Below are 13,542 nucleotides of genomic sequence, written 5' to 3'. Positions count from 1 at the left end.
TCTCCCTCAACATTCGCGAGGGTTAGGGGATCAAGAGCCTCGCGAATGTTGAAAAACCGTGAATGTTTGGTGCCCCAATATATTGTAGGGAAATATATTACAATACTGCTTCCTTAACTTGTTGAACCATGAATAATCATAAAATACATGAAAACGTCGTAAATTGTACTAAATATATACATGTTATGCTTTAATAACGTATGTTATTTAATAACATGTATGTTAATAACATGTATGTTATTAAATACCACAGACTCCACCACTGCCTCCACCAATGCCTCTACCACTGTGAGTCCCTACTACCCTCCCTCCGACCCCCGCAACTGGCAGCCAGCCCTCCCACCACTCAGTGTGGTGAGTGTTTTGTTTGTTCATTATTTGCTATTAAACTACAGAATAAATAATGTAAACCCATTCATGACTGCATATTGGAATGGCTATTAGGAAAGGTATTAGATGGTGACATCATGTGTTTACTCTTGAACACAGCAAAGAATCGAACATTTCTGCTATTGCTAATAATAACAATAGTAATAATAATAATAATAACAATAATAATAAATACGATATAATTGAAGTAGGAAATTGTACAAAAATACGAGGGAGTGGTTGACACATCGTCAGTGTGACTTTGTTTATGCTGGAGTGGACATTAGTCTCCCTGCTCTTCCAAACATTTCACAATAATTCAGCGGTTGAGGCAGTGGTATTTAATAACATATATGTTATAAATAATACTAGTACATGTTATTATTAATAACATGTATTATTATTAACATGTATGTATTTAATAACATATATGTTATAGATAATAATAGTACATATTATTAATAACATGTATTATTATTAACATGTATGTTATTAAATACCATTGCCTCAATCACTGCCTCTACCACTCCAGTCACACTCAATCTACAAGCACCAAACACAATGAATTATTGTGAAATGTTTGGAAGAGCAGGGAGACTAATGTTCACTCCAGCATAAACAAAGTCACACTGACGATGTGTCAACCACTCCCTCGTATTTTTGTACAATTTCCTTCTTCAATTATATCATATTTATTATTATTATTATTATTATTATTATTATGATTATTATTATTATTATTATTATTATTATTATTATTACTATTGTTATTATTAGCTGTAGCAGAAATGTTTAATTCTTTGCAGTGTTCAAGAGTAAACACATGATGTCACCGTCTAATACCTGTCCGAATAGCCATTCCAATATGCAGTCATGAATGGGTTTACATTATTTATACTGTAGTTTAATAGCAAATAATGAACAAACAAAACACTCACCACACTGAGTGGTGGGAGGGCTGGCTGCCAGTTGCGGGGGTCGGAGGGAGGGTAGTAGGGACTCGCAGGTGGCGGGAAACTTAAATATGATTTGGCGGCTGGGAATTTGGTGGCTGGGAATTTGGTGGTTGGGAATTCGCGAATGTGTGAAGCCCGTGAAAGTTGAAAACGTGAATGTTGAGGGAGACCTGTATAGGGTTATGGTCATTTGACCCCAAAAAAGGCAACCAAATTTTTTATAGGTCTTGAAATTGAAAAACAATGATAATGTAATTGTATATGGATGCATTGATGCCTTATATCTAATAAAACACAGCTACAAAGGAAGGAAATTAAAAGTGAATATAGGAAACTTAAGGTGATGAGTGTAACCAACAAGTTTGGCAATGAAAGATAGAATATCAGATTGGAAGTAGGGAGTATGGAAGAAGTGACTGTGTTTAGATATTTTCAAGTGAACTTGTTGGTGGATAGATATATGAAAGGTCTGCTGATATTGCCATCAGCTGGTCACCGACGTTCCACTTCACATCTTCATATGTCAGTAAATAATGATGGGAATTTTTTTTAATCACATCACTGAATTTTTTTTTTTTTTTTTATTTAGTGCCAACATTCTCAAACTATTCTGTTGGAGGTTAAATGTGGTATAGGATTAAAGTATTAGTGGAAATTGTTAGTTCATCATAACATTCAGTCTTACAGAATGGGAGATTTGTAATTGTTGTAATGCATCTAGTGTGATCCTAGACAAATGTTATCTGCAATCATCTAATAAATTTTTGCACTATAAGTCATTATTTCCCAACAATTTTGTACAGTTTTGATACTGTATAATTATATAAAAAAATCATTGATGAGTTACTTGCCAATCCCTGGATATCTTATCAGAATAAAGTATGGTTCTCTGGATTTGTCTTATAGGAAAATTTATTTTTACATTTTTTATGGTTTTGGCTGATAAGAGAAAATCACTGCTTATTTATTTTGAGTATCATTACAAATAGCCAATTTTTGACTCATTCAAGTATGGCTTTACAAAATATGACTGCATTGAATAGCATGTTTCCACTGGATATTAGCATGATAAAATGTAAATAAATCTAACGTTTTTCAGGTGTTGGATGAAGCCATCGCCTCATTCATCCTGGACATAGTGGTTAACCATGGACAACCAGCATCTCGTTTATGTAACAAAGATCCGTTCACTCTGAAATCTGCCACATATCTTTCTAAATTGTTTCCCAATGCAAAATTTCTTTTCATGGTGCGAGACGGCAGGGCAACAGTTCATTCCATTATATCACGTAAGGTTAGTGTATCCTACTGATTATAAGGATGCAAGTCAAGATTGCAGCATTATGCAGAGTTTGACGAAAGGAATCAAAAGAGCTAATCAGGGCAATACCAGCGCAGAGTTAATAAAAGTTGTAAGTGTGACTAATAGTAAAAACTGTAAAAAGGTTTATTACAAATATTTGCCAACAGGACAAAATAGGTAAAGTTAAATTGTGTAGGAATGAGAAGAGATTATGTAAGAGTCAAGAGAATTAGGTTGTAATACAGCACACCACAAAATATCATTACATTACATTACAGAAAAGATGGAGGTTCATTGTCTTTGGAGAATATTTTCTTTTATGTTATATGTATTACATCCCAAGATTTGAGAGTTTTCAATATGGTTTTTCATATATTTTGTTTCATTAACCCTCTCAGTGTCGGCCCATTATATAATGGCTTTGCAACCATTGTTGGTCCCATAGTACAGAGTCATGAGCGCAGCTCACTCAGATAAGCTGTGAGCAGTAAATATGGGCCTAGATATGAGAGAATGGGTCTATGCAGTAAGAGTGCACTATATAAAAAAAATCCTGCAGCATACAGTGCATAATGAGAAAAAAAAAATTAGTGTTTTTGGTTTAACCCTTTGAGGGTCCATGCCATTGTTCTATGGGTTTAACCCATAGAACGGTCGGTCCCGTAAAACTATGCCAAAATTCTAGTGGCTTCCAATCTTGTGGGAGAAAGCTGGTAGGCCTCTATACGAGAGAATGGATCTGCGTGGTCAGTGTGCACAATATAAAAAAAAAATTGCTGCAGCATGCAGTGCAGAATGAGACAAAAAAACTAACTGATTTTAGTGTAAAACAGTGACTGAGGTGTATTTTCGTATGGTTTTTATGGTTGTATTCTCGGTTTCATGGTCTCATTTGATAGAATGGAAGATATATTACAGAAACAGAGATGATTTTGATTAGTTTCAGAACTGAAAGTAGCTTGAAATTGAGCTCAAAGTAGCGGCAGTGTTCAATTTTTGCCAATATTCCAGAGTACACTTGTCCAATGTGCATTCAGCTTACCAGTCTGATACTCATTTAGGAATGCACTGACACAATTATTACAATAATTCAGTAGTCTGCATAACAAATCTATTTTTTGTATGAATAGAAATTCAAAATGGAAAGCAAGTGTAATATAAGAGGGGCTGGAGATGTGACTAAGGAACAGAGGAAATGTTTTTTAGTGCCAAGAATGTCTACATTGTTTATTCTGGACCATATATTTAAAGTGACATTTTTTTATTTTGTGTGGAATTCGCCAAATTACCATTTTCTGATCACTTTATTGGGTAGTTGAAATAGGTGAATGGGCAGTTTCTTGTGCTCAATCAACAGAATAGAAGGAATACTAGCAAAATAACTGAGTTTAGTCAACTGGAACAGTGCAATTGGCCAAAAATAAGGCATAAAATGAGTGAAATCACCGATGAGTAAATGTAACCGAGACTGCTAACCTTATGAAAGTGTAATTCCATAAGTTTCTATTACATTTTGTACTTTTGGTTTTGTTACCTTCAGAAAAAGGTACAAGTTTTCTTTCTTTTTCTTTTTCTTTTTTTCTTTTTCTTTTTTTTCTTTTTCTTTTTCTTTTTTTTCTTTTTCTTTTCTTTTCTTTCTCCTCTCTCCTCCTCCTCCTCATCCCCCCTCCTCCTCACCCTGAGAGCAAATTTGAGATCAGGGATCTCAACCCTGAAAGGGTTAAGATAAGTTATGAGTGTAGTGTATGAGTATTTTACTTTTTTTTTTTTTTTGTATTTTTAATGCCTAGTTCCATTGCTAACTTAATATACGATAGTGTAAACATGTTATGAAGCATTTATATGCATTTATAAGTGAAAAAAGTGTGATTTGCTTTATGGTGATTTCCACTTTATGGCGGTAGCCTGGAACCTAACCAGCCATATAAGTGGGGCCCTCCTGTATATTTATAGATGGGATTGTAAGAGAAGTGATTGCTTGGGTGTTGGCAAGAGGTGTCGGATTGAAAGATAAGGAATCTAACACAAAGTGGGAGTTGTCACAGTTGCTTTTTGCTGATGACACTGCTTTTGGGAGATTCTGCAGAGGTTGGTGAGCAAGTTTAGTGGGGTATGTAAAGAAGGAAATGAAAAGTAAACATAGGAAAGAGTAAGGTGATGAGGATAAAAAATTTAGGTAATGAAAGATTGGATATCAGATTGGAGGGAGGGAGTGTGGAGGAAGTGAATGTATTCAGATATTTGAGAGTGGGCTTGTCAGTAGATGGGTCTGAAAGATGAGATGAATCAGTATTGGTGAGGGGAAAAAGGTGAGTGGTGTGCTGAGGAGTCTGTGGAGATAAAGAACATTATCCATTGGAGCAAAGAGGAAAATGTATAAGAGTATAGTTAAACCAGCACATTTATATAGGTGTGAAGCATGGATGGTGAATGTTGCAACAAAGAGAAGGCTGGAGGCAGTGCATTGTGCAGTGTGAATATAATGCAGAGAATCTGTAGTTTGGAAATTAGAATGAGGTGTGGGTGTTACTAAGAGTATTATCCTGATGGCTGAGGAGGGGTTATTAAGGTGGTTTGGACATTTAGGGAGGATGGAAAGAAATAGAATGACTTGGAGAGCATATAAATCTGTATGGGAGGGAAGGCTGGGTAGGGATCGGCCTAGGAAAGGTTGGAGGGAGGGGGGAAAGGAGGTTTTGTGTGCGAGGGGCTTGGACTTCCAGCAAGCGTGCGTGAGCATGTTAGATGGGAGCGAATGGAGACGAATGGTTTTAGGACTTGATGTGCTGTTGGAATGTAAGCAAGGTAACATTTATGAAGGGATTCAGGGAAACCGGCAGGCTGGACTTGATTCCTGGAGATGGGAAGTACGGTGCTGGCACTGAAGGAGGGGTGTTAATGTTGCAGTTTTATAACTATTGTAAGTATGCCTCTGGCAAGACAGTGATGGAGTGAGTGATGTTGAAAGTTTTTCTTTTTCGGACCACCCTGCCTTGGTGGGAAACAGCCAGTGTATTAATAAAAAAAAAAAAAAATAAGTCTGTAGTGGAAGGAAGGCAGGGTAGGGGGTCATCCAAGGAAAGGATGGAGGGAGGGGTTAAAGGAGGTTTTGTGTGTAAGGGGGCTTACAGTTTTTTAACTGTATTGTAGGCACACCTCTGGCAAGACAGTGGAGTGAATGATGATGAAAGTGTTTCTTTTTGGGGTCACCCTACCTTGGTGGGAAGCAGCTGATCTTTCTTTCTTTCAACACACCGGCTGTATCCCACCGAGGCGGGGTGACCCAAAAGGAAAAACGAAAGTTTCTCCTTTTACATTTAGTAATATATACAGGAGAAGGGGTTACTAGCCCCTTGCTCCTGGCATTTTAGTTGCCTCTTAAAACACGCATGGCTTACGGAGGAAGAATTCTGTTCCACTTTCCCATGGAGGTAAGAGGAAATAAACAAGGACAAGAACTAGAAAGAAAACCCAGAGGGGTGTGTATATATATGCTTGTACGTTTGTGTAGTGTGACCTAAGTGTAAGTAGAAGTAGCAAGATGTACCTGAAATCTTGCATGTTTATGAAACGGAAAAATGAACACCAGCATTCCTATCATCATGTAAAACAATTACAGGCTTTCGTTTTACACTCGCTTGGCAGGACAGTAATACCTCCCTGGGCGGTTGCTGTCTTCCAACCTACTACCTCTAAGAAACAGCTGATATGTTGATTAAAAAAAATAATGTAAGGGTGGATGATGTCTTGTTAGAGTACAGGTAATGCTTATGTACAGTAGTTGGCATTTATTATTTGTATGTTGCACTTTGCTGAAGTGTTTTACAAGAAAGGGGAACAGAAAGACTATAATTTTTTCGTAAGTCTTCTTATAATAATTGTTTTGATAAATCCTGCATGTCAGTGTAGGTATATTGAAAATTTCCAAGTAGAAAGATTTGTTGAATTTTTTTTGGTAAAAGACTCAAATTATGATGGTCATAAGGAAACACTAAACCCATAGGGGTCATACAGTTCCTTGGGAATGAGAGGTAGTCAGGTTTGATCTGAGGAAAGGGAGCATAGATTCAAATTCTTAGTATCGAGAGTCTTTCGCTAGCATCAAGGCAACCCTTTGAAGTGTAAGACATTCATTAAAAAATTTCTAGAGCTTGCTTAAACAATGGATATATTTTCAGGTGACAATTACGGGCTTTGACTTGTCCTCATATAAACAGTGTCTGCAGAGATGGAACAGTGCTGTTCAAACAATGAACACACAGTGTGAAGAGCTGGGAGCATCAAAGTGTTTGCCTGTATACTATGAGCAACTGGTTCTGCATCCACAGGAATGGATGAGAAAAATTTTGGGTTTCTTAGATGTTGCTTGGAATGATGCTGTGCTTCATCACGAGGAACATATCAATAAACCTGGCGGGGTTTCTCTCTCAAAGTTAGTAAAAGATTGTTAAATTATTTAAGCAAAGCCATAACTTGGTTTGACCTTTATTTTTTTTTTTTTTAGTGCAGATGTTTCTCACCAAGTTAGAGTGATTGGGATTGTGGAATTTATTATTAATATTGTTATCTTCAGAAGTGAAGAATACTTTAATTTTTGCTATGTTTATTTTTCTTTCTCTTTTTTTATAGACTTTAGATCATTATTATCATCATGATCAGTGGCGTCTCGTCGGGCCAGTAATATCTATACTATCATACTGCATCAAACTTCTGTTTTTAATCATTTTTTATCTCATTTCAACAAAAAAATAAAAAATTTGCTTATAAATACATTGAAAACAACATACAGCAGATTTTTCCTGTAATATATTTGTCAATTGCAAATTATTTTAGTGTAAGGTTGATGAAGCCATACGTCTGGCAGTGAGCATATGGGGGGGACTGTAGCTCTGCAGCTTCTATGGACGAGCCGCCACTGATCATGATACATAAAGTTTGACATCTCTGTGGCTTATCTGTGTTTTTAACTTCCAGCTGTCCAAGTTCCCATTTCTTGCCTCTCAAGCTGCCTCTTTCCGATAGTAAATTGTTCATAATGTTAGCAAAATATATTAAAAGTACTGAATAATGTTAATATGTTGAAAGCACTGATTAATGTTAGCATAATGTTGAAAGCACTTGAATAATGTTAGCATAATGTTGAAAGCACTGAACAAATACATAGTTTTCATGCTTTGTAAATCATACAGCACTTACTTGTTAGTAGTATGAATAATGTTAATTTTCAGGGTAGAGCGATCGAGTGACCAAGTAATCAAGCCAGTAAACCTGGATGCTCTTAGCAAGTGGGTGGGTCAGATTCCAAAGGAAGTGGTTGAGGACATGGCCAATATTGCTCCCATGTTGGCAACCCTTGGATATGATCCTTATAGTAATCCACCAAATTATGGTCAAGCAGATGCCTTGGTTGCTAATAACACTAAGAGGATACAGAAGGAGCTCAGTAAGTGGGAGGATCGTGCTGAGGCAGTGAGAAGTGCCTCCAAACATCGCAAAGCAGACAACACATGATTTCCATCTTCTAAGGTGCAACATCTCAAATATCATTCCTTTACCCTACCATGTGTAAAATTGGGATGTGTGACTACAGTGTATATGCATTTTGGTCAGAAACATAAGTTGGTATAGTTTTAAATGCTCTGCCATATTTGATTTTGAAGGAAATAATGTTATCTAATTTTTTAATTTTGATACAGTATTGTGTGCTCCATCACTTTGTGATGGTACAAAACAGTTTCTAAGGTGCAAAGTCTTACACCATATGGCATTTCACTATTTATATATGTATAATTTTTATCTTTTACTTAAATAGTAAATTGCACAAAGTAATTTAAGTGTAATACTTGCTGTGGTATCATGAAAAAAAAAAATATTGTGCCAGCTTTTGTAGCACTCATTTTCAACATAATTTTAGTGTGTGAGGGTAGATGGGTGGAGGTTTGTCTGTGTTAGTAGGTGGGGGTGTGTGTGGGGGATGTTGGTGTGTGTTTGCTTGTAGGTGGGGGTGGGTGTGTGTGTGCTTGTAGGTGGAGGTAGGTGGGTGGGGGTCACCCACCCACCCACACCTACAGTAGGTGTGGGTGGGTGTAGGACAGTGTTGGTTTGTGTTTGCTTGTAGGTGTGGGTGGGTGTGTGGGGGTGTTGGTGTGTGTTTGCTTGTAGGTGTGTGTTTGCTTGTAGGTGTGGGTAGGCATGGGTGTGTGTGTGTGTGGGGGGGTGTTTGCATATATAAATGTGTGGGGAGCATTTGCTTGTGTGTGTGGGGGGGTGTTTGCTTGTAAGTGTGGGGGGTGTTTGCTTGTAAGTAAGATAAGATAAGATTTCGTTTGGATTTTTAACCCCGGAGGGTTAGCCACCCAGGATAACCCAAGAAAGTCAGTGCGTCATCGAGGACTGTCTAACTTATTTCCATTGGGGTCCTTAATCTTGTCCCCCAGGATGCGACCCACACCAGTCGACTAACACCCAGGTACCTATTTGCTGCTAGGTGAACAGGACAACAGGTGTAAGGAAACGTGTCGAAATGTTTCCACCCGCCGGGAATCGAACCCGGGCCCTCCGTGTGTGAAGTGGGAGCTTTAGCCACCGGGCCACCGGTGTGGGGGTGTTTGTAAGTGGGGGGTTTGCTTATAGGTGTGTGTGGGGGTGTTTGCTTGTAGGTGTGGGGGTGTTTGCTTGTAGGTGTGGGGGTTTGCTTGTAGGTGTGAGTGTAGGGGGTGTTTGCTTGTAGGTGTGTGTAGGGGGTGTTTGTAGGTGTGTGTGGTGGGTTTTGTTGCAGGTGTGGGTGTGTGGGGGTTTGCTTGTAGGTGTGGGGCATGTTTGCTTGTAGGTGTGGGTAGGCATGGGTGCGGGGTGTTTGCTTGTAGGTGTGGGGGTGTTTGCTTGTAGGTGTGAGTGTGGGGGGTATTTGCTTTTAGGTGTGAGTGTGGGGGAGTGTTTGCATGTAGGTGTATGTGTGGGGGTGTTTGCCTGTAGGCATGGGTGGATGTGTGGGGGGATGTTGGTGTATGTTTGCTTGTAGGTAAGGGCTGGTGTGTGTGTGTGTGTGTGGGCATGTTTGTGTGTGTGCTTGTAGGTGTGTGTGGGGGTGTTTGTGTGTGTGCTTGTAGGCATGAGTGGGTGTGTGTGTGTGTGCTCGTAGGTGGGTGGGGGTGTTGGTGTGTTTGCTAGTAGGTGTGGATGGGTTGTGTGTGCTTGTAGGTGTGGGTGGGTTGTGTGTGTTTGTAGGTGTGGGTGGATGTGTGGGGGTGTTGGTGTGTGTTTGCTTGTAGGTGTGGGTAGGCATGCGTGTGTGTGTGTGTGGGGGCTGTTTGCTTACATAAATGTGTGGGGGGAATTTGCTTGTGTGTGGGGGGTGTTTGCTTGTAGGTGTGAGTGTGGGAGGTATTTGCTTGTAGGTGTGAGTGTGGGGGTGTTTGCTTGTAGGTGTGAGTGTTGGGGAGTGTTTGCATGTAGGTGTGAGTGTGGGGGGTGTTTGCTTGTAGGTGTGTGTAGGGGTGTTTGCCTGTAGGTGTGGGTAGGCATGGGTGGGTGTGTGGAGGGATGGTGTGTGTTTGCTTGTAGGTGGGGGCTGGTGTGTGTGGGGGGGTGTTGAGGTGTGTGTGTGTGCTTGTAGGCATGGGTGGGTGTGTGTGTGTGTGCTTGTAGGCATGGGTGGGGGTGTGTGTGTGTGTGTGTGTGCTCGTAGGTGGGTGGGGGTGTTGGTGTGTTTGCTTGTAGGTGTGGGTAGGCATGGGTGTGTGTGTGGGGGGATGGCTGTTTGCTTACATAAATGTGTGGGAGGAATTTGCTTGTATGTGTGGGGGTGTTTGCTTGTAAGTGTGGGTGTGTGTGGGGGGGTGTTTGCTTGTAGGTGTGTGTAAGGGGTGTTTGTAGGTGTGTGTGGGGGGTGTTTGCCTGTAGGTGTGGTGTTGTGTGTGGGGTGTTTGCTTGTAGGTGTGGGTAGGCATGGGTGGAGGTATTTGCTTGTGGATGTGAGGGTGTTTGCTTGTAGGTGTGGGGGGTGTTTGCTTGTAGGTGTGCAATGGGGTGTTTGCTTGTAGGTGTGGTGGGTGTTTGCTTGTGGGTGTGGGGGTGTTTGCTTGTAGGTGTGGGGGTGTTTGCTTGTGGATGTGGGGGGTGTTTGCTTGTAGGTGTGGGGGTGTTTGCTTGTGGATGTGGGGGGTGTTTGCTTGTGGGTGTGGGTGGTGTTTGATTGTAGGTGTGAGTGGGTGTGGTGATGTTTTTATATTCATCTGTGTTAATACATGCAGCTTATATGATACACACTTATTATATTCAATGGGAAGTACTGAATTCATAAGGGTGTTACAAGACCTGGGAAATGGGAGGTGTTATGGTTTGATCCAAGGAAGGAAGGAAGGAAAGCTGTTGGGATTTCTTGGATTGAGACTTTTTCAAAGGTTATAATATACATAACTACATTGTATTATGCAATTTTAGAAAACATTTTCCCTGGATTTTTGTTTTTCTTTGTATAAAATTTATGCAAAATTAAGTGTTGGTAATTTATATTAGTGAATTATGTTAATAATTTTTACTACAGTATATAAATGTAAATTATTTAATCATGCTATTGACAAAATAAAAACAGCAAATTTAATAGTGGCCCCTTGAATTACGATGGGCTTGAGTTAAGATAATTTTGAGTTACAATTTACCCTCATAAAGGAATTTAATTTTGAGTTGCGGTGAAAAATTTGAGATGCTATATGCGTGTGGTGGTTGATATGCATGGGTGGTCCTCAGCCAACCAGCGATGTGGTAGCTTGCCTCTTGGACTGGAAGCCAATAGGAAAGGGGAGTGGCTTAACAGCCAATCAGCAATGAGAGTGAATGTCTTTATGGTAGCATCTCAGCCAATAGCAACATTGTACTACAGTTTGTTTCCTCTTTAGTTTCAAGCTACCACATGTGTTGCCTGCTCCAACTCTGGATTATTTACCCTTCATAACTGCATTAGTTATGTATTAATGCCATCTTCTGTTACCAAATCATTGTGACCTCTAAAATGTGCAGTATACAGTGGAACCTCTACTTGCGGGCGTGTCCACGTGCGAGTTTTTCCAAATACGAGCAGTCGATGGGTCGATTTTTTGCTTCCATACGCGAGCAAAATTTCCACAAGCGAGCAGACCTCAAGGCAGGTTCCTTGACGCTGGTGAGGGGCTCTTGCTCTTGATCTAGGGAATTGTATCTCATTTGTTTGTTGGACTATCTTATTGAAACTTTGGCAATGTATGATGGAAAGATGCTTCTTAATGTACACCAAAAATGAAAGAAATCTAAGCATAAATAATGGAGTTCACTTATCAGCAATTAGCCACCCCTTAGTGGTAATTTCGAATGGTTTTTATGGTTGTATTCTTTTTTTTTTTGGTCTCATTTGATAGAATGGAAGATAAATTACAGAAATAGATATGATTTTGATTGCTTTCACGACAAAAAGTACCTTGAAATAGAGCTCAACCTAGGAGAAATGGTCCATTGCTTGGCTGTTTCATTGTAAACAAATGACGTCACTGTCCATTCCAATATGCAGTCGTGAATGGGTTGACATATTTATACAATTATTGCAATAAGGAATAACAGTAAATCTTATATTTTTTCGGGCCACCCTGCCTTGGTGGGAATCGGCCAGTGTGATAATAAAAAATAAAAAAATAAATAAAAATAATAATAATAATGATAATAATAATATGTATAATAATAATAATAATATGTATAATAATAATAATAATATGAATAATAACAATACATATAATAAAAATAATATAATACAATAATAATAATAATATATGTATAATAATAATACATATATAATAATGTACTACATACTATAATTATAATAATAGACGGCTTCAAAAGGCCGTGACTAATGGCAGTGTTTACCACAACAAAGAGGGAGCGGTTGTGGCTGCCTCCACCTGTTACATAATGACATACAGTGGACCCCCGCATAACGATTACCTCCGAATGTGGCCAATTATGTAAGTGTATTTATGTAAGTGCGTTTGTACGTGTATGTTTGGGGGTCTGAAGTGGACTAATCTACTTCACAATATTTCTTATGGGAGCAAATTCGGTCAGTACTGGCACCTGAACATACTTCTGGAGTGAAAAAATATCGTTAACCGGGGGTCCACTGTATTTTATTCATTCTAGAGTATATATCGTGTTTCTATGTTATTTATATTGTCTGTTTTGTCATATTAGATGAACTGTGATATATAAATAAGCCGTATAGATGATATTAGCGAAATTATTCACGAAGAATTTTGCCCGGTGTCCAGACAAACTCTCGTCCACCGCCGACACCGCCCTTACCACTACATGAATGCCATATTTTATTAATTTTAGAGTATATATCAGGTTTCTATGTTATTTATATTGTTTATTATGTCATATTAGATGAAGTGAGATAGATAAATAAGCCGTAGAGTTGATATTAGCGAAATTATTGAAGTACAGAATTCCACTGGAACAGATTAATTGCATTTCAATTAATTTAAATGAGGAAAATTGACTCTGCAAACGAGTAAATCCAGTTGCGAGCAAGGTCATGGAACGGATTAAACGTGCAAGTAGAGGTTCCACTGTATAGGCAATTTCTCTGAAGATCAAGCAACAAATTAGTCCAATGGTGTGTGAGAATATAGCTTTCCATAATCAACTTCTCTCCTATTATTAAGCAAAAAAAAATTATAAAGAATATCAAAGTGGCTGATGAATCTGAGATAGTGAAAAAAGGCAGAGAAATTATAGAGATGAAAAGACTCTTGTTATTGTGGATTAGAGAGCAACAGATGTAGGGAGATACAGGGCTTGCAAGTTATATCTGTGAGCACGCAAAACAAATTTATAGTGATTTAAATTACTGTTTGCTCTCAAACAATGATGCTACTCCATATGATG

General features: G+C 38.8%; 1 protein-coding gene across 5 annotated transcripts in view; it reads left to right on the top strand.

Moving 5' to 3' along the window:
- LOC128699841 (protein-tyrosine sulfotransferase) overlaps positions 1–13,542 on the top strand; it is a 51,422-nt gene that overhangs the window by 25,781 nt on the left and 12,099 nt on the right. For all 5 annotated transcript variants that reach the window (XM_053792623.2, XM_053792624.2, XM_053792620.2 and 2 more), the window contains 3 exons: positions 2,425–2,619; positions 6,807–7,060; positions 7,857–8,154. In XM_053792623.2, the coding sequence (XP_053648598.1) occupies positions 2,425–2,619; positions 6,807–7,060; positions 7,857–8,139 (732 nt within the window). In that variant the 3' untranslated portion in view covers positions 8,140–8,154. The remainder of the gene's footprint in view (positions 1–2,424; positions 2,620–6,806; positions 7,061–7,856; positions 8,155–13,542) is intronic.

The sequence above is a fragment of the Cherax quadricarinatus genome, chromosome 81 (assembly GCF_038502225.1).
Source record: "Cherax quadricarinatus isolate ZL_2023a chromosome 81, ASM3850222v1, whole genome shotgun sequence".
NCBI lineage: Eukaryota > Metazoa > Arthropoda > Malacostraca > Decapoda > Parastacidae > Cherax > Cherax quadricarinatus.
The sequence above is the reverse complement of the archived record's forward strand: the minus strand, read 5'-3'. Positions and strand labels throughout refer to the sequence as shown.